At 46.4% G+C, this 19,401-nt stretch overlaps 2 protein-coding genes across 3 annotated transcripts in view; one reads left to right on the top strand and one right to left on the bottom strand.

The window, feature by feature from the left end:
* The first annotated feature begins 1,116 nt into the window (after positions 1-1,116).
* On the top strand, positions 1,117-4,679 carry si:ch211-39i2.2 (DNA damage-inducible transcript 4-like protein-like). The gene is made up of 2 exons (XM_056296150.1): positions 1,117-1,382; positions 3,865-4,679. Exons 1-2 carry the CDS (start codon positions 1,208-1,210, stop codon positions 4,314-4,316), a joined length of 627 nt encoding a protein of 208 aa, XP_056152125.1. The 5' UTR covers positions 1,117-1,207; the 3' UTR covers positions 4,317-4,679.
* Positions 4,395-19,401, bottom strand: part of brd8b (bromodomain containing 8b) — a 49,973-nt gene continuing 34,966 nt past the window's right edge. For both annotated transcript variants that reach the window (XM_056296126.1, XM_056296117.1), the window contains exon 18: positions 4,395-6,241. In XM_056296126.1, coding sequence (XP_056152101.1) covers positions 6,182-6,241 — 60 coding nt within the window. In that variant the 3' untranslated portion in view covers positions 4,395-6,181. The remainder of the gene's footprint in view (positions 6,242-19,401) is intronic.

Raw genomic sequence — 19,401 nt, 5'->3', positions numbered from 1 at the left:
ACGCCTCGAGCGCATATGCATCCCACCGCTGCCACCAAATGTAGCGGGAATTCAGGGAGCAGGCGGGATCGAACCCGAGTTGGCCGCATCACGGGCGACTGCCTTAACCAGTCGACTCGGGGTTAGCGAGTCTGTTCCGCTACAAAACGAGACGATTTCCTCCTCAGTTATTATTATTAGTGTTAATTGTTCACTGGTCATTTCAGAAGTATGTTCTACAGGACACCGTTTGGTTAACATCAGCTTCGCTGTTTAACGTTTCTCTGCCAACCTGGACTCAAAAGTGTCCCCTTCCGTTTAAGTCAAAGCTCGAGTGTCTTTATTGTCCCTTACAGGGGAATCCGTTTGCAGCCAGTATAATAAAACTCCCACACGAAAACAAAACCCACAAACACCAAGGCATTTAGGATCCTTTACTCCCTTACAAGCCGTACTCTGGTAGACACTGAAAACTGCATTTTGTTTTGGAACTTTTTTAAATAGAAATCGTTATAACGTCCCAAGGGCAGCGTTGTGTTGAAATCTGGAGTATGTGATGTCTTTTTCAGACCTTATGTCGCGTCCATATGGGACTCTATTCTTCCAACATAGAATCTGATAGAAACTAGCCATAGAGGGCTCCGGTGCTGTTCTTTGGTATACTGAACAGAAGAACAGCTGAGTTGTTTGGCTAGGTGACTTGTCTCAGCTCTGCACCAACCACAGACGGGAACCCTGTCAACTGCAACATCTAAACAAGTTACGTGAGCCCAAAACCTGGTTCAACCGGATTGGGGAGGGGGAGGGGGAGGGGGGGTTCAGAATACATTCTCTCGGAAACCATGTGATCAAATGAAAATCGCCTAACTGTTTTAATGGCTTCCTACAAACACGTATATAACCCCAGCTTGGTCCCCAGCTTAAACACTGCCCCCCCCCCTCTCTGTCGCCGCCGCTGCTGTGTGAGAGCGAACGTTCATGCAGGGCGCCATGTTGTCAAGTCTCGTCGCTCGTCCCGGGGACGATCACGTGGTTTCCGACAGACTATGTAAAAAAAACTGGAGAGGCACGCGTCACACGCGACCAAGATCAGCTGACGCAACCCGCTCACGCGCTATATAAAGAGCGCGGTGGCCGCTGCTCGGCCGGAGACCGTTTCCATGGACTCGACACGGACGGGACGAGAAGGAGTGACCGGGGCTTCGGAGACACACGGAGACGAATCAGTATGGTCTACACCGCGGCGCTGGCGTTCGTACCCGGCATGTCCGTCCTAACGGAGGAGGAAAGCCTCGTCGGGATGATAGGGAACTATCTGTCGCAGCTGGCTTCGGGGGGAAAGACGACGAGCTGCCGCCGCGGCAGCGTGGACAGCTGGGACGAGCCGGACAGGAGCTCCGCGGGTGAGTTGAACGCGGGGCCGGAGACGCGGGGCCGGCTGGTTTTCGGCACTACGCCGCAGTTTCCGCTTAAAAGGCCGCACAGCGTGCTTTTAAAAGGCGAACACGCCTACGGCTGGTCGCTCCCCATCTTTAGGCAAGGGTGTCCTAAATAATCCGGTTGCAGAAAGTTGAGTCGGTTAATCCGGACACGACCTCTTATTAAACTAGAACGACCAAGGCGGTCCATTTTTTTTGTATGGATATTAAAAGTTTAATAACTTTGTGGAAAGAAAAAGGACCCAGACCTGCCACTCCCCGGATGCCCCTAAAATTGTCTGTATTTGCATTAAAATTAGTTTTTCGATCAATTGCACACACAAAAAAAGTATATGTAAGATCTGCCTAAAACGACCATCTTACTACTTCCGGCTGCTGCCGTTAGGGGTCGCCACAGCGGATCAGACATTTTCTACCTGAAACGACCATGACCGGTCAAAACGTAATTTGTGCGTCATGTCATTATTTATGACGTGTTGGTTGCGTCATTTCCTTCGCGACGTTCGTTGCTCTGTCCTAGAAGCGTTCTCCAGTGCGGAGAAATAGCCTAAACTTGGATTTGTGATTATTTCCAACATGCCTGGTTACAGACGCGCCATGACTACCACCGAGGTGTTGCAGTACTTAGAGGCGTTGGACAGCGGCCATTTTGAATTGTATGAATGTTGATTTCGGTGTCAGTTAGTTTCATAACTGACATACTAACACGTGTAATGCGTTAATACCTCAGTTGGGTGTTTATCTTGGCAGAATATAGAGTTTAAAACCGGCGGTCATTTTGACCGCCCACGGTCGTTTTAGGGAGGAGTAAAACCCCGGTCGTTCTGGTGGGGAAACGTTTCATCATCGTCTGAGTGACCTCTTCAGTCTCAACTGGCTGCAGGTAGCCCCACCCTGATAAACAATACATTGGCATAACGACGACAACAATCCTGCTCCAACTCTGCATCTGAGGCTGAATCTCAGGTGGTTCTTGTAGAGGGTTTAGGCCAGTGTTTCTCAACCTAGTCCTCAAGGACCCCCTATCCTGCAGATTTTCATTGTAACCCTGCAGAGGTAGCTCTGCTTGTACTTACTCAACCAATCATCTCACAGCACTTAATTATGCAAGGTGTGCAAACTCTGACATTCACTGCTGAATTACTACAAACGGGTACCTATTCAGGGTTGCAAAGAAAATCTGCAGGATAGGGGTTCCTCGAGGACTGGGTTGAGAAACCCTGGTTTAGGCAGTCCCCGCCAAAATGAGTCAAACTGTCTCTATCCATGCTCAGTAATCCAGGTAAGGAAATCACAGGAAGTTGATCCTCTGTGAATAGTACACATGGCCATTGTAACTCTAGTTAATATGAAACCGAACGTTGGTTTGGGTCGTTATGCCACTGTATTGTTTATAAGGGTGGGGACGCCTGCAGTCAGCTGAGACTGAAGAGGTCACTTAGATGATGATGATGATGAAACGTTCCTCAATAAAGGCTGTGTCCAGGTGAACGGATTCAGCTCTGAGTTAGGCACCAATGGTTCTCACGCAACCGAGGTTGCGACTTGACAGGAGTTGGTCACGTGCTGATCCTATTCCTTATAGATGGACAGACGAGTGTCCTCAGAAAAGAAATTGCTTTTGTGTTGGTGTACAAATCAACAGACATAAGTCAGACGTTACACTTGTACTACAGTGATAAATGGGGACTAACGAGACACAATAGTAAATCATACACAAAGGCTGACGTTACACAGGACACTTCCACGCAGCTTGGCTGCATTCATGATTTGCGAGTTGCACAGTGTTTGCAGCTAAACCGTTAACACTAAATCCAATCGAAACTACAGGCAACAGTGAATGAGATTAGTCAATGAACTTTGGCTTGCATGACGCCTCTGACATATGATAGACATTAGAGCAGTGTTTCCCAACCCAGTCCTCAAGGAACCCCTATCCTGCAGATTTTCTTTGCAACCCTGAATAGGTACCTATTTGTAGTTATTCAACCAATCAGCATGAATTATGTCAGATGTTGCACACCTTGCATAATTAAGTGCTGTGATATGATTGGTTGAGTAAGTACAAGCAGGGCTACCTATGCAGGGTTACAATGAAAATCTGCAGGATAGGGGTTCATTGAGGACTGGGTTGGGAAACGCTGCATTAGAGATATAAGGTTGTGTTTATCAATGTAGAGGTTACTTGTTACTCATGAGGTGCTGATGAAGTGGATGCTCCTAGTCATTGGCAATTACGGGTGCCTTTTGTGTTCTGAGGATTCAGTGGCACCCATATTGGTGCCTTTTATTGCAAGGCATGCTAGATGAGGCTGTAATGCAAGGTCACATTTGCAGCAACGAAAGCAAGATCACTGGAGAGTCAAACAAGTGTTTGCAACACTGGAAGTCAGTATGATGAGATGCTGGTCTTGCCACAACTGACGCTTTTGGTTTGTGTCAACAGGTGTTGAAATGGACCCCGAACTCGAGTACGAAGCAAGACTTCTCCAGCGGGACATGACTTGCAAGATTGAGGACTGTCTTTCGGAGGCCAAGTGCTCCGTGCTCGGCTGCCAGGTGCTGCTTCTGCCCAAACAGATGTCCACCAGAGTGGCCCGGGACGTGGTGCGCTCCTCGGCCGACGAGCCGTGCGGGCTGCGGGGCGCCTCTATCGGAGTCTACCTGGAGGCCAAAGATGCGCTGAAACTGCTGGGGACCATCTTGCCTGGTCCGAGTGTCACCCCAACCTTCGAGGTGTCCGTCATTTTTAAGGCGGACGACAACGCCTGGCCATGGCTCGGGGACATATTTAAGACCAACAAGGTGTTAAAACTGAAACCGGAGTACCGGCTGGTGAAGAGGAAGCTGTACTCCTCTGCCAAGCCGGTCATTCACGATTATTACCAGGAATCTTGAATTCTACTCACTCGATCTCCAGATTCATTACAAAAATTGTTTTCCTCTTCACCTTAAGTCTCAACCACCTGCTGCATATATATCAGGATTCATCTGACATGCACTGCAAAACTGTTTATATTTATATATTTATTTTTTGTATGACTGCAACTTTGGTAAAAGCCTTTTTTTTTTTTTTGCACAATGTTGACGCCAAAAGTTTCCCTAAACACTAATGAACGTGACCACAGCATTTTGCACAAAAATCCATTGTTGAACGTGGAAGATAAGGAAAAACTACTGGGAATAGAGTGAGCGGGTCTTCTCTACCTAAACGATGCTGCGATTGTTATTTATAACGGTGAATAAAAGTTTTGCATAAAATTAATTTGTTGGGACTGTGCTTGCATCTCTAGTTTGAATAATTTACTCACTCGCGCGGTACGGTGGCTCAGTGGTTAGCGCGGTCGCCTCGCAGTAAGAACATCCTGGGTTCGAGCCCCGGAGTAGTCCAACCTTAGGGCGTTGTCCTCTGTGTGGAGTTTGCATGTTCTCCCCGTGTCTGCGTGGGTTTCCTCCCACAGTCCAAAGGACATATAGATCAGGTGAATCGGCCATACTCAATTGTCCCTAGGTATGAATGTGTGTGATAGTCAGGTGGCCTGTCCAGGGTGTCTCCCCGCCTGCCGCCTAGAGACTGCTGGGATAGGCTCCAGCGTCCCCGTGACCCTGAGAGCAGGGTAAGTGGTTTGGAAAATGGATGGATGGATCTCTCACTTTGAATATTGGCAGTTGAGTTTGTATACCATACTTGGTATTGTGGGGTCTTGAGTGCTTCTACCTAGGCCCCGGGCAGGAAATCTTGCATGCAGATCTGCTTATTTGTCAAGAAACCGCTGTAGCACTTAAAGACAACTGGAGGCAAACCTTATTAAATGTCGGTCGTGCCGAAAGAACGGCAAGACCTGGCAGTGATCTGAGGTTTACTGATCCTTCAGGAAATTGGCCGGTGATTCGAGACATCCAACTCAGAAGACTGAAGGGCAAACCCGACAGGATCAATAATTATCTTTTATTAAACAAATGTACAACAGATCAGCTGATACATGTACCAAACAGAAAAAAAAACTTAGCACATGGTACAAAACTTGTTTTGCACTTCAATCTAACACTCACTACACAAATATAACTTATTCTGGCTAGTCTGCATCCTGCATGACAAAAGAAAAAACAGGATGCATCGATGGTACTAGTTCAAGAGCAGTCGTTAATTTCTGAATCATTATGCATGGCCTGTGGCATCAGGTCGTGTTAAGGAAATTCTCAGACACTCCTAACTCGGCCCAGTATGTGATACCAGAAACCTAACTCAGACCAGTACTGGGCCCAGTACGTGATCCTGGAAACGGCAGGAGTGTGTTCTTAAACCTACGAATGGGATCTTTCTCAAAATGAAGGAAACCTTAACATGGTAATGTCTGATTTATAACTCTCTTGACTGATGACTCGGCCCTGCATGTTATAGTCTCTCACTCGCTCTCCAACTCAGAGAGAAATGACGACAAAAATAAAGCTTAATGGCGTGCTGACTTGTTCTGCCCCGAGTGAAATGCAATGGTGGCGCACACGGATGAAAACGGACGAAAAGTAGGCTCGAGACCCTCTCAAACGGACCTGCGGAAACCCGTGTGAGCATACGCCCACGTGAAAAACAGGGGTGCCCGTGTGAACCCGTGCACAGAAACATACATAGCACGTGCCGGCGCACGGCACAACCGTCCCCAACCAGAAAACAAACCATAGCGGCCAGCAGGCGATCCGCTCCACAAATCCTGACGCCGCACTTTGTCTTGTGCTCGGCGTCTCGCGCCGCCAAGGCCCACGTCTTACTTCTTCATCTTAAGGTCTGCTTCCATCGCGCTGCGGCGGCCCCTGGTGCCGCCATCCTGTAGCAGAACACACAGAGAGAGAGAGAGAGAGAGACGACAGCTCAGTACGGAAAAGGCCAAAGCCCAAGTGGGCAGCGTGAGGGGAGGCCCAGTGGCAGACTCCCACCCCAACTCCCATGCCACTCAGCCCCCGTTACAAAAACACAGCACAGTCCACTTTGGAGGGTTTTCTCCCCCGCCCCCCCCCCCTCAACTGAAGAACCAAACAGAAGAAAATGATGACAAGAAAGGAGAGCAGGAAAACGAAAATAGAGGGAAAATCAGACCGCAAAAAAAAGAAGAAAGAAACATGCAGAGAACAGAACAACCTTGCACAAAAAAAGAAGGGGGGGGAAACTCGCACGGAAAACAAAACAAAAACAAACACCGGTCGCTGGCATGGGGGGTCTCATTAACGGGAAGCACGGGTGATGGAGGTTACTGGTGTGTGTGTGTCTGTGTCGTGTCTGGGGAGAATGTGTTGTCGGTGTGAGCGTATGTGGCTGACGTTTATGAAGGTGCTGGGGTGTGTGTGTGTGTGTGTGCATATGGAATGATGAGAGGGAAAACAGAGGCAGAGCACATTCCGTGTCTTCATTGTGTGTGTGTGTGTGTGTATGTGTGTGTGTGTGAGTGTGCGACGCGGAGGGTCGTGGCTCTGTCTGGTGAGATCTTTAGGGAGGACCTGTATACTTACAAAGAGAGAGAGAAGAAAAGCAGGAGAGGCCATTGGGACACTGTCCTGTAGGAGGACAAACATCGCAGTGAGAAAATAGAGAAATACACACGCAGGCGCCTGAAGAAGCAAAGGGTCAAATATGTTTCGGTCTTTTTGGGGTTTTTTTGAAGCGCACACACATATACACACATATACAGATGTACACACATACGGACAAGCAACAGTTGCCCGGCTGACCCCTGCATGCAACGTCTACACACACCAAACACATTCATAGACCAAAACAGAAAAACAGGTTGTAAAAATGGCGTGAGGCACTCACACGCCCGCCTCCATACGGTCCAGAGGGCAGCACGTTCCCCGACACACACACACACACACACACACGCACACACGCACAAGACCAGAGATTCTCTCAGAAGCCAGGACATACAGTCAAATGGACCCAAAAGCAGTGGTGGTTAAAGGAAAATTCCGCTAATTTAACTGAAGCCCTATTTCCCTCCTGTTAGGCGTCAAACCGAGCAATGGGTAGCCAGAATCCTTTAAACTGATCCAGTCCCGAAGGGGCTAGCGTCACACTGAGCTGCGGTGTAACACTTCACCGAGTTTACATCCACTACAAAAGCATCATGCTTTTATCAGACGAGTCTAAAGGGCCCCTTTTAGTACGTTTCTTTATTTAAAAAAAGATGAGTGTTGAGTTGAGGGAATGGGGATCAGGTGTGGCTTCTAGGGCAGGTTACTCATTAGTCACAAAGACAACACAACTCAATCACAGTTCACAATACACACAACATACACTATTCAAGAACAAATCTACCAGGTCCCAAGTACCTCAGGTATAGGAGGGATATATGAACCTTTGGGACAATACACTGACTGCTATTTAAAACCATTTGTAAAAAAAAAACCTCCCAGCCTACCTTGCAGATACGACAGACATGTGGAATTGTCTACAATCACTATGCACTCATCTCCCCTTCCGCTTCCGGTGTGGGGAGATGGCCGCGCGTATTTGCGTTTGCAGCGGCCTCACCCGGTGCCGGTGACGGAGCATGGCGGCACTACTTAACATCTGCGGCAGCCTCACCCAGTACCGTCCATGCAGTGTCTTTGTCCACGTCTAAGTTTTTGTCTTCGTTTGATGGCTGGGAGAGCTGGCGCTGGATCGGCTGAGACAGCGGGGCAGGCTAAGCTAACTGCTAGCCCATGCAGACCGGCAGTTCCGGTAACACCAGGGGCGGTCTGGCAGCGGCCTCGCCTGGCGTTGGACTGTGGTGTTTTTGATGTTGTCGTGAGGAGTGCGGGGAGGTGTCAAGGGTGTTTGGCTGGGAGAGCTGGTGCTGGAGAGTTTGGTCTGCTTCGTCCGGTGGGCCCGGGGACCACAGCCCCTGCCTGGAGCTGTGCCCGACAGGATGCGGGCATGAGATGGGCTAAGCAAACTGCTAGCCCATGCAGACTGGCGGTTCCAACATTCATGCTGGCTGGCGTCCGTTCCCTTGGACAGTGATTTTTTGTTTATTTTGGATATAAGTGTTAGTTTGGGTACGTGTTCTTGTAGTTTTTGTCTGTTGTAATGCTGTGGGCTGGGGGAAACGGCATTTCGTTTCATTTCACGTACACAAGTGCATGAAGTGAAATGACAAAGCGTTCCTGATTCCTGAAGAGTGTATTCTCAGGACTCTGGATGTGAATAGCCTGTACACCAACATTTCACATGAGGGACGCATCGAGGCAACCAAGGCTTACCTGGAGTCTAGGGTAGACTAAAACTCACCCCCAACAGAATTCTTAATTGAATGCTGAGAAATATGTCTCAATTCTATTTTGTGTTTAAAGGGAAACACCACCAGCAGCTAATTGGAACATCTACGGGTACAGTCTTTGCCCTAGAACAGGGGTCGGGAACCTTTTTGACTGGGAGAGCCATAAAAGCCAAATATATTTCATTGAGAGCCATATAGTATTTTTAACGTATAATAAATTAAATATGTCTTACTTTTAATGCGACTTCTGGTGCTGCATGGTTTTGCTGATGGCCTTGTAGTCTGGTTCATACATGGTGAGGTTGAGCTTCATGCAGGCGTTGAGGCTTCCATCAGTTAAACGTGAGCGTAGGTTGGTCTTAATGTTCCTCATATGCGAGAAAGACTGTTCACATGCATATGTAGAGCCAAACATGGTCAATACGGCAATACTCACACGCTGCATTGTGTGGTATGTCACAGGAAGCTCGTTCCAAGTTTTAAGAATCAGCTGGTCTTCAGGTTGAAGATTTTTAATTTCTGTCCACATGTGTTCCCTCGCCAGCTCTGCTCGCTGTCACGCAAGACTTTCAAACTCTCCATTAAGTGACTTGAACTTACTCATCCACATGTCTGATGCCTTCAGGTCAGCAACTTCCAGCTCAAAGTCTCCGATAGAGACCCCGGGGATGCATGTCAGGTCGATTTTGTCCACTGCACACTCATGTGGATGAGTGATGAACTTGAAAAGACCAGTGCGCGCACGAAATTCTCCAAAACGTGCTTTGAATGACTGCAGGAGATTGAACGTAAAGCCAGCTAGCTGCTGGAGATCCAGATGTTGAGTGGAGTCACTTGCTAAGCATGCATCTCTAAATTGTTGCAGTCTTTCAAAGTGCAGAAGACGACCTGTTTCAATGTCCCTGAGAAAGACTTCCAGCTTGCTTTCAAATGCAAACACTGCTTGTTGAAGGGATGAGATTGTATTTCCAATACCTTGCATTTTCACATTGAGCTGGTTCAGATGGCCAGTTATGTCCACGAGATAGTGAAACTGCAGGAGCCAGTCAGTGTTGTCTAGCTCAGGATGCTTGACACCTTTCATTTCAAGAAAAGTCCGGATTTCACTCAGGCAAGCTGCAAAACGGCTGAGCACCTTCCCCCTTGACAACCAACGCACGTTGCTGTGTAAAAGCAGACCGGGATAATGATTCCCAACTTCTTCTAACAGAGCTTTAAACTGGCGATCATTTAAAGCTCGGGCAACAATAAAGTTGACCACTCGAATGACCAGAGACATCACCTCGCCAAGCTCCTGGCCACACGTCTGAGCGCAAAGCGCCTCCTGGTGCAGGATGCAATGAAAACTTAGGATGGCTCTCTTTTCATGTTCACGGAGAAGCGCTACAAATCCTTTGTTCTTCCCCAACATACAGGGTGCACCATCAGTACAGACAGAAATAAGTTTATCCATCGGTAGTTTTTTTTCTTTAGCAAACTCCATGAAAGACATGAATAAATCCTCTCCTCTTGTTGTCCCTTTCATTGGCAAAACAGCCAAGCTTTCCTCACGCAGTGTGTCACCTGCAGCATACCTGGCAATGATACTGCACTGAGATAGATGGCTAACGTCTGTTGACTCATCTAACGCGAGAGAAAAGTATGTCCCGGCGTTTATGTCCTTAATTTGTGTTTCCTCGACTTGATTTGCCATCACGATGCTACGATCGTGCACAGTTCTTGCTGACAGGGGCATGTCTTTTATTCGTTTGATTATCTTGTCTTTATTTGGGAAGTCATCAAACAGTTCATTGGCCACATCAAGCATGAATGTTTTGGCATACTCGCCATCTGTGAATGACTTTCCATTCCTTACTATTGCCAAAGCCCCCGCAAAGCTAGCGGAATTCCCGTCACCTTGCTTGGTCCACACACGTAGTTGCTGCTGACTCGTCTGCACTCTCCGCTGTAGCTCCTCGCATGCCCTTTTCCTGCTGTCCCCCGCTGGAGATTTCCATGCAAATGAAGCATGGTGCGTATCGAAGTGCCGCTTTATATTTGACCGTTTCATCGATGCAATTTTATCATTGCATATTAGACATACCGCAGATCCTGCTCTCTCCACAAATGCAAATTCCTCTGTCCACGCAGCCTGGAATGCACGGTAATCATTGTCTTTTTTTCTTTTCGCCATCTTTTCCGTTACAAGGGTTGAAGCGGATAAACTAGTTGGCTATCTGATAAAATTGATTTCTTCACCTTTACAATGACCCGGACATGCTCGCGAGCCATTGGTTCCCGACCCGACCCACGGGTGACCCGTGAAATTTATCTTCAAAACTAATTTCTGTTTACTTTAAAATGACACAGTATTATTAAGAAATATCACAAGTATTTTAAAATCAGTTCAAAACTGATTTTTTTTGAAAAAAAAATAATTTTCAACTCAAAATTGTCTGGGAGCCATATGCCGTCACCGGAAGAGCCATATATGGCTCGCGAGCCATAGGTTCCCGACCGCTGCCCTAGAATATACAAATCTTTGTTGGCCACTGGGAACACATGGTCATCCACAGTTCAGGTAGCCCATTCTTACCATCCACTGCTCTATGGGAACACTACATTGATGATATTTTCCTGGTCTGGTCAAACACACAAGAAAAATTAACAGAATTTGTAAAATACATAAACGACACATGCACAGATCTACAATTTAAATGTGAAGTTGACGACAGAAAATACTTTTTTTTGGACCTAGAGATATCCATAGAATCCATCCATTATCCAAACGGCTTATCCTGCTCTCAGGGTCGTGCGTATGCTGGAGCCTCTCCCAGCAGTCATTGGACAGCAGGCGGGGAGACACCCTGGACAGGCCACCAGGCCATCACAGAATATCCATAGAATATCCAAGAACATCCAAGATCTCCAAGAAAATGGATTTATTGAAACATCTGTATTCACAAAACTACCAATAGGAACTCTTTACTTTTAGCATCAAGTCAACACCCAAAACACATAATCAACAACATTCCCAAAGGACAGTTTATGAGAATAAGGTGAAATTGCAGCTCTTAAGATTCATTCAACCACCAAGCCAATGTAATCTATGATCAATTTTATGAAAGAATATGAAGAATTAGTGATCACAAAAGCAAAAAAACATGCAAAGAAAATGGACAGACAACATCTCTTGGGGAAAAAATTAGTGAAAAACAGAAAATTACATTCTCTACAGAGTTTATCTATCTATCCAAGGATGTAAAAGCGATTCTTTTCTCCCTGATCATGACCAAGAATGAGCTGCAGATAGCTTACCGGAGAGAAACGAGCATGAAAGGAGCTGGTAAGGACTTTCGGAGGGGACACGTAATGGAGTAGATGTGTAAACCACGAGGTCCCAACTTTTATACATAAGTAAGTTATAATTCCTCTAAATGGTCTGATTAAGTGACTTTTTCATTTCGATATTTTGAGTGAACAAAGTATTTCAGTTTTTGGAAAGATTTTTGGACAAGCAATGCCTCCCAGACCTCCTAAAGCCATGCAAGCTAGCAACTCGGAGGCTTCTAGCAAGAACACTGTAGATGCCGACAGAACAACAACAGAACAACGGCCTATGAGAAGAGATCAAATGAGCCATCTCTTTGATTAAAATTGTGCTAGATGAATGTAGTAGTGACAAACCGCGTGATCACGAAGAAGGGCTGAATAATTTGGATGCCTGCATGGACAGCATAGAGATTCAATACACAGCTGAGCAGCAATTATAAAAAAAGGAAAGGTGAAAACTGAGGGTCTGGAAAAGGGAAACCCAACACAATTTATTGCCAAACTTCTATACGACATACTTTGGGGTCCCAATGGCTTGGAGGAGCCTCTGATCCAGGATAGCACTTATTGTGCTGCGGTGCAGGTGCCTCGAGAGTGGCACCAACCATGGCCATTCATCTTTCAAGTTCACTACCTCTAGCAGGAGGAGTGGATCCAGCGTCTGGCCAGGCAGAAGGGATGGTTGGAGTTCCAAGGAAAGCAGATCTTCATCTTCCCAGATTATAGCATTGACTTGAGTAGATGCAGAGTGGCATTCAACGAGGTGAAAGAACACCTTTGGAAAGAAGAGAGGGTCTGGTATGGTCTTCTATATCCAGCAGTCTCCGGGTTTCCTTCAATGGGCAAGTAAATATATTCGAAACTCCACAGAGATGGAGATTTGCTGGGCTAGGTAGAACATCATACATGGCTTGTACCATGAACTTGATCCGCTGCAGTTCTGCTTGCCAGATATCTGCCCAGGATATCTTCCTCTCCAACATACCCTCCCACCTTGTCCATGCTCCCTGTTGCTGCATGCCCACCAGTCTGCTGGTCCTTTCCTCCTCAACACACCTCCTCCAGGACTAGATGGCGTTTTTCCTTGCCATGGGCCCTATCATAGCGAGGTTGTAGGATGGCTCCCAGCCCTGGACGGGCAACTGGAGTCCTGATAGAGCAGTGACCCTCTTGTGCAAGAAACCCTGAATTCCTCATCAAGGCTGCTGATAGGGAGCTTGAGTATGTTGCTCCTCCCATACAGTGCTGCACTAATAAGGCTGCGCAGCAGACCCAGCCATCTCTAGAGGTAGCTACTGATCTTCCTCTCCAAGGTCTCCACTGTCAACAGGGGTACCTCGTAAACCAGTAGAGACCAGAGGAGGTAAGATGCGATGTTGGTAAATCCAAGCCTTGAACCTGCCAGGTAGGCCAGACTGTCTACTGTGGTGAGCAAAGCCTCAAGCTCCTTGATGGTTGCTTGGATTACCACTGTATCCCTAAGGCTAGAGTCAAAGACCTTGCCTAGACTCTTGACTGATTTTTCAGTAATGGATGGGATTACAATGCCAATTCAAAAAGAGGCACTCCCCCATACACAACAATGGGTTTGAAGTGGAACATGTCTCCAGCTTTAAATTCCTTGGAATCCAAATCAGCAAGGACCTCCCCTGGACATCAAACAGGCCCTTTAAAAAAGGCCCAACAACACCTGCATTTCCTGAGGAGGCTGGGGAGTGCCCGTCTATCCCCCAAAAATGTCCTCAACTTCTACCACTGCACCATAGAGAGCATCCTGACCAGCTACATCTCAGTGTGGTACGGCAACTGCACATCAATAGACCAGAAAGCTCTGCAGTGGGTCGTCAAGGCGGCCCAGCATATCACTAGTACCCAGCTCCCAGCCATAAAAGACATTTATCACAAACGCTGCCTTCGAAGGGGTCTCAGCATCAGCAGGGATCCCACCCACCCCAACCATGGACTGTTCTCCCCACTGCACTCTGGAAGGCGCTACAGGAGCCTCAGAGCCCGCACTACCAGGCTCAAAAACAGCTTCTTTTCCCAAGCTGTTACCCACCTGAACCTGGCTACCCACTGAATGTCTGTAAATATGTTTATACTTTTCTTTTTTGTTTTACTTTCTCTTTAGCTTTTAGTCTTCATCTGTATATAGCTTATACTATGTTTGCTGTGTTTGTCCATGTCTGTCTTGCACTGTTTGGCGAAGCTGCAGCCCTCATTTCTTTTTTACACATGTGCCAGCACATTGTTTAAATGACAATAAATTAAATTGAATCGAAAACAGTCCACCACTTTTCCCTTCTTCAACACCAGGGCTCTGGATTTGGGTGGTTTAAAACTCATCCTCACCTTATATATATATAACATAACTTTGAGGAGTCTAACGAGCCTCAGACGCGATAATGATCATGAGCTTAATCTGTTTCTGACCCAGAACTGCAGTCTCGCAGTAAAACTAAGGTCCATACCTGAAGCTGACTCACTATTGGGATTGGGATTGTCTTTTCAAAATGGAGGTTGTTTTACTTCTCAGGCCATTCTGAGCTGGTTAGTACCAAAAGAAGAGCTCTTTAACTGGACATTATTTGAAGAGCACTATTGCCCTTATTTTATTTTTAATTATTTTTTACAAACATTTTTTGATTCGGATTTTTGTCTTTTTACCAACTTTCACTGTTCAAAAATTCATGTAATCAACTATACTGATAAAAGCATAAGGAAAATGGTCTTGTTTAGTCTCATCTCATCTCATCAGCCACTTCTCCGGGGTCGGGTCGCAGTGGCAGCAAGCGAAGTAGGGCACTCCAGACGTCCCTCTCCCCAGCAATGCCCTTCAGCTCCTCCTGGGGGATCCGAAGGCGTTCCCTGGCCAGACTGGACATGTAGTCCCTCCAGCGAGTTCTGGGTCTACCCTGGGGTCTCCTCCCAGTTGGCTGTGCCCGGAAAACCTCCAAAGGAAGGCGCCCAGGGGGCATCCTAATCAGATGCCCGAACCACCTCAACTGGCTCCTTTTGATGGACTTGTTTAGTCTTTTTCTTCAATGTTTTTTTACCTCTGTGGTGTTTGTTGTTTCAACATTTCTTCCTCAATCCCATACAGTTTGAGAATTGGGCTGATTCTTATGTCGGGCTGTCCTCACCAACTGAAGCCACGGGGGGCAGATAACCGGCAGCAGATTATCCCCTGGTGTCAAAGGGCTCAAGACTCAAGATTCTGTTGCCCCCCTGTTGACTCCTGACCAGTCTTGGTAAATGACTTTTTTAAAACATCTTTTTTTTTAAAGACTTTTGTGAAGACTGTGTTGCATAGTGTGAATGGGTCAAAGACTGATATCAGAGACTGGCAACATCCAATGAGAGTGAAGCTTTGGGACATATAAACAGATTGGGCAGGACATGCAGTCACTTTTTATCAACAATATATTCTACTGGCACACACAAGGAAAAAAACATTTGACATTGGCCAAGACAATGGCTCTTGTAGTCACCTTTACTTTTTATGTAAAGTAGACATCTCTCAAGCCATGTCTTCTTTGATGTGCAGCGTCTTGACTTCTGTTTTTGTTGAGTTTGAAGCAGAGTGACTGCTGTACAAACTACACTAAAACCAACTGTTAGTTTACTATGACTGGCACTTTGACTTTGACGAGAGCTCTATCAGTCCACCGGTCTCTCGCTCTCTTCTTTGGCACCATTTACTCCTTGACGTGTTTCTGCAAGATGCAAAATTTGAGACGAGATGTGAAGAATTGGGCTGGTGAGTGTTTAATTGCGAAACCCTCAATCGGTCCCCCGTCGCCTAGTGGGAATAGGCTCAAGACGTTAGGTAAGATCAGTCTTTAAGTCTGGACAGCCTGCATCGGCCAAAACTGGACCAGTCGCTACATGCAGAGTCACCTTAACATGTTCAATGTGATGCACACATGCACAAAGACGAAGGTGCCACAGGTTTTCAGTGAGCGAGAGAAACGGATGGTCTAATAAGAAATTACTTTAAATTCCCAATATGTTCATAAACTTTTATTGCAACTCCCCCAAACCTCCATATTATGCACTTTCCGAGTTTACATCTGAAATCCAATTATATGCCTCTGCTTCGTGATTAGTGTCTGTGTTTTCCACATTGCGGATATCAAAGAGTCCTATTTAATTAGTTCAGCCATCAGTTGACGGCAGTTTGCTTAATACTGAATCAATTTAAAAGATTCTACTACCCATCGCTCAGTTTGACTCCTTATGACATGACAATTGGGCTGAGGTTAAATGAAATTACCAGTGTTTCCTTGAAAGTGCTGACAGAATAACATTAAGTCAAACAGATAGCGACAGACATTAATTCACTTCAGTTGCAGGTTGATGAAAACAGAGACAGATAGAGGAAATAAGACAGGCAGTAGTTTGGGAAAGGACAGAGTTGGTATGTTGGAAGATTCAGGATAGGAATTATTTCACACATTTGTGGAACTTTATAGCTGGTTGAGACGGACTGGATCCAGTGAAAGCTGTACCCACTGGGAGAATGTGTGGAATTTTCTCATGAATTAAACAGTGGCAATGCACCTGTAAAACTGTGTGTGTGTTTTTATATATATACAGAAAGAACTCAGAGGGGGACAAAGGCACTGTAAATCTGATGCAGAAAACTAGCGCCGATACAGCGAACACTGTCACTATCACTGAAAAGATATTAACAATATCAATTTCATCAATGTAAGCAATGAACACAAGCTACCCTTAATCTGTTATGTCCACAACCGACATAACCTGAGCTCAAGAACTAATGACTGGAGACCAGTTTCGATGTGAAGGTTATTTGACTGTTGATACCCCCCAAAAAAATCCCTGTTCAAACATAATGGCTCAACTATCCAGAGTGTAGAGATGACGTAGAAGAATTTAAGAGTGAACTTTACCTCGCTTGCTTCTCTTCCTCTGTCTATCCCTCTCTCTAATATAATCATATATATTCATACACACACAAATATTATATATATATATATAATAGTGGCTTCAGAAAGTATTCAGACCTCTTCACTCTTTGCACGCTGTGTTGTAGATTTCATTTCAAATGGATAAAATTGCCCTTTTTGCCCATCAATCTATACACAATAACCCATGACAACAAAGTGAAAACGTTTTTTAAAAATGTTCGCAAATTTATTAAAAATCAAAACTGAAATCTCTCATTTACGTAAGTATTCAGGCTCTCTGCTGTGGAACTCAAAATTGTGGTCAGGCGCATCCTGTGCTTTAATTATCATGAGATGTATCCAGAACTTGGAGTCCACCTGTGAATTGATTGTACATTGATTGGCAAGTATTGGGCCAGATGTCCTGCCTCTCACTTCCTGGTGTAGTGATCACTGCGGGTCCATCAGGACCTTAGCATATGGCCGCTCCTACGCAAATGTGTCCGTAGCAGCACCTTCTCGTGGTACCTCCTGTTTTCACAAAGTCTGCTGCGGGGGCGACTGGGTTCCGGGCAGTATAACCGGGTGGGTTGATTCAACTCGTTAGCCTTGGTTTGCATCTAGGAGAAGGACAGCTCTGATTTCAAACCCAGGTAGATGACGCTTGTTAGCCTTATCAGGCAGCTCATCTAGGAGGAGGAAAACTCTGATTTAAAACCTCCGCTGCCTTGCGGGTATACTCGTCTACAGTAAAGATTTGGGGAAGAAACCCTGAGGAAAAATCTGCATCGGTCCCCATTATTATCATTATTATTATTATTATTATTATCTCCATTGCCAGTCATCTCGCTTAGTCTTCCCACTAGTAGTAGGTGGTCTCGGACGAGAGAGTGTGGTTGATGATGCACAAACTCTTCCTCACTTAAATCATCACGTAAGTCATCAGTCATCCATCACACGATGACTAGATGGTCCTCGTCACTTGCGAAGGAAGAATAACATAACGTAAGATTGGACATATACTGATGAGCCAAAACATGACCACTCACAGGTGAACCAAATAACGATCATCTCCAAACAAGGGCACGTGTCAAGGTCTGGGCAGATTAGATGGTAAGCAAACAATCAGTTCTCGTAGTCAACGTGTTGGATGAAGGAGAAATGGGCAGGAGTAAAGACCTGAGCAACTTTGACAAGGGCCAAATTATTATGGCCATACGACTGGGTCAAAGCATCTCTGAAACAGTAAGGCTTGTGGGGTTCTCCTGGTCAGCAGTGGTGAGCACCTACCGACAGTGGCCCGAGGAGGGACAAATCACAAACCGGTGACAGGGTGTTGGGCACCCAAGGCTCTTGATGCATGAAAGCAACGAAGGCTTTCCTGTCTGGTCCGAACCAACAGAAGGTCTACTGTGGCACAAGTCCCGGAAAATTTTAATGATGGTTATGGGAGGAATGTGTCACAACACACAGTGCATCGCACCCTGCTGCATATGGGGCTGCGTAACCACAGACCGGTCAGAGTGCCAATGGTGAGCCCCATCCACCGTCAAAAGCACTTACAATGGGTTAGCGAGCATCGGAACTGAACCTTGGAGCAGTGGAAGAATGCCACCTGGTCCGATGAGTCCTGTTTTCTTTTCAATCCTGTGGATGGCTGTTTACGTGTGCACCGTTTACCTGGGGAAGTGATGGCACCAGGGTGCACTGTGGGGAGACAACAAGCCGGTGGAGGGAGTATGATGCTCTGGGCAATGTTCCGACTGGGAAACCCTGGGTCCGGCCATTCATGTGGATGTCAATTTGACATGTGTTACCTACCTAAGCATCACTGCAGACCAGGTACACCCCTACATGGTACTGGTATTCCCTGATGGCAGTGACCTCTTCAAACAGGACAATGCGCCCTGCCACACTGCACTTACTGTGAAGGAATGGTTTGAGGAGCACGATGAAGTGTTCAAGGTGTTGCCCTGACCTCCAAATTCTCCAGATCTCAATCTGATTGAGCACCTGTGGGATGTGCTTGATCGACAAGACCAATCTACTGTGACTCCACCTAGCAAATTACTGAATCTGCTGCTAATGTTTTGGTGCCAGATACCACAGGACACCTTCAGGGGTCTTGTAGAGTCCATGCCTCGGCGGGTCGGTGCTTTTTTGGCGGCACACAGATGACCAACAGCATAATAGGCAGGTGTTTTGGCTCATCAGTGTAGTTTAAAATGGGCCACTCTTGTGTATATAAGGCCTACAATTCAAACTGTGTGTCAGGCCAAAAACCAAGCCAAGAACCCAACAGTCACTATAACAGAGCTTCAGAAGTCCTCCGCAGAGATGAGAGAACCAGCTGGAGAGACGGCCATCTCAGCAGCACTCCATCAATCAGGCCTTTTATGGTAGAGTGGCTAGAAGGAAGCCACACTTGAGTGAAAGGCATACGACAGCTCACTTCAAGTTTGCCAAACGGCATTTAAAAGACTCAGAGCATGAGGGAACGATTCT

Source organism: Lampris incognitus, chromosome 1 (assembly GCF_029633865.1).
Source record: "Lampris incognitus isolate fLamInc1 chromosome 1, fLamInc1.hap2, whole genome shotgun sequence".
NCBI classification, from domain to species: domain Eukaryota; kingdom Metazoa; phylum Chordata; class Actinopteri; order Lampriformes; family Lampridae; genus Lampris; species Lampris incognitus.
Note: the sequence above shows the minus strand (reverse complement) of the source record. Positions and strands in the feature narration are given on the sequence as shown.

Excerpts from the sequence above, each read along its gene's own strand:
- si:ch211-39i2.2 (XM_056296150.1), top strand. The coding sequence starts at position 1,208 with ATGGTCTACACCGCGGCGCTGGCGTTCGTACCCGGCATGTCCGTCCTA. Across the intron at positions 1,383-3,864 it reads GCCGGACAGGAGCTCCGCGG|GTGTTGAAATGGACCCCGAA; the intron begins GTGAGTTGAACG and ends TTGTGTCAACAG.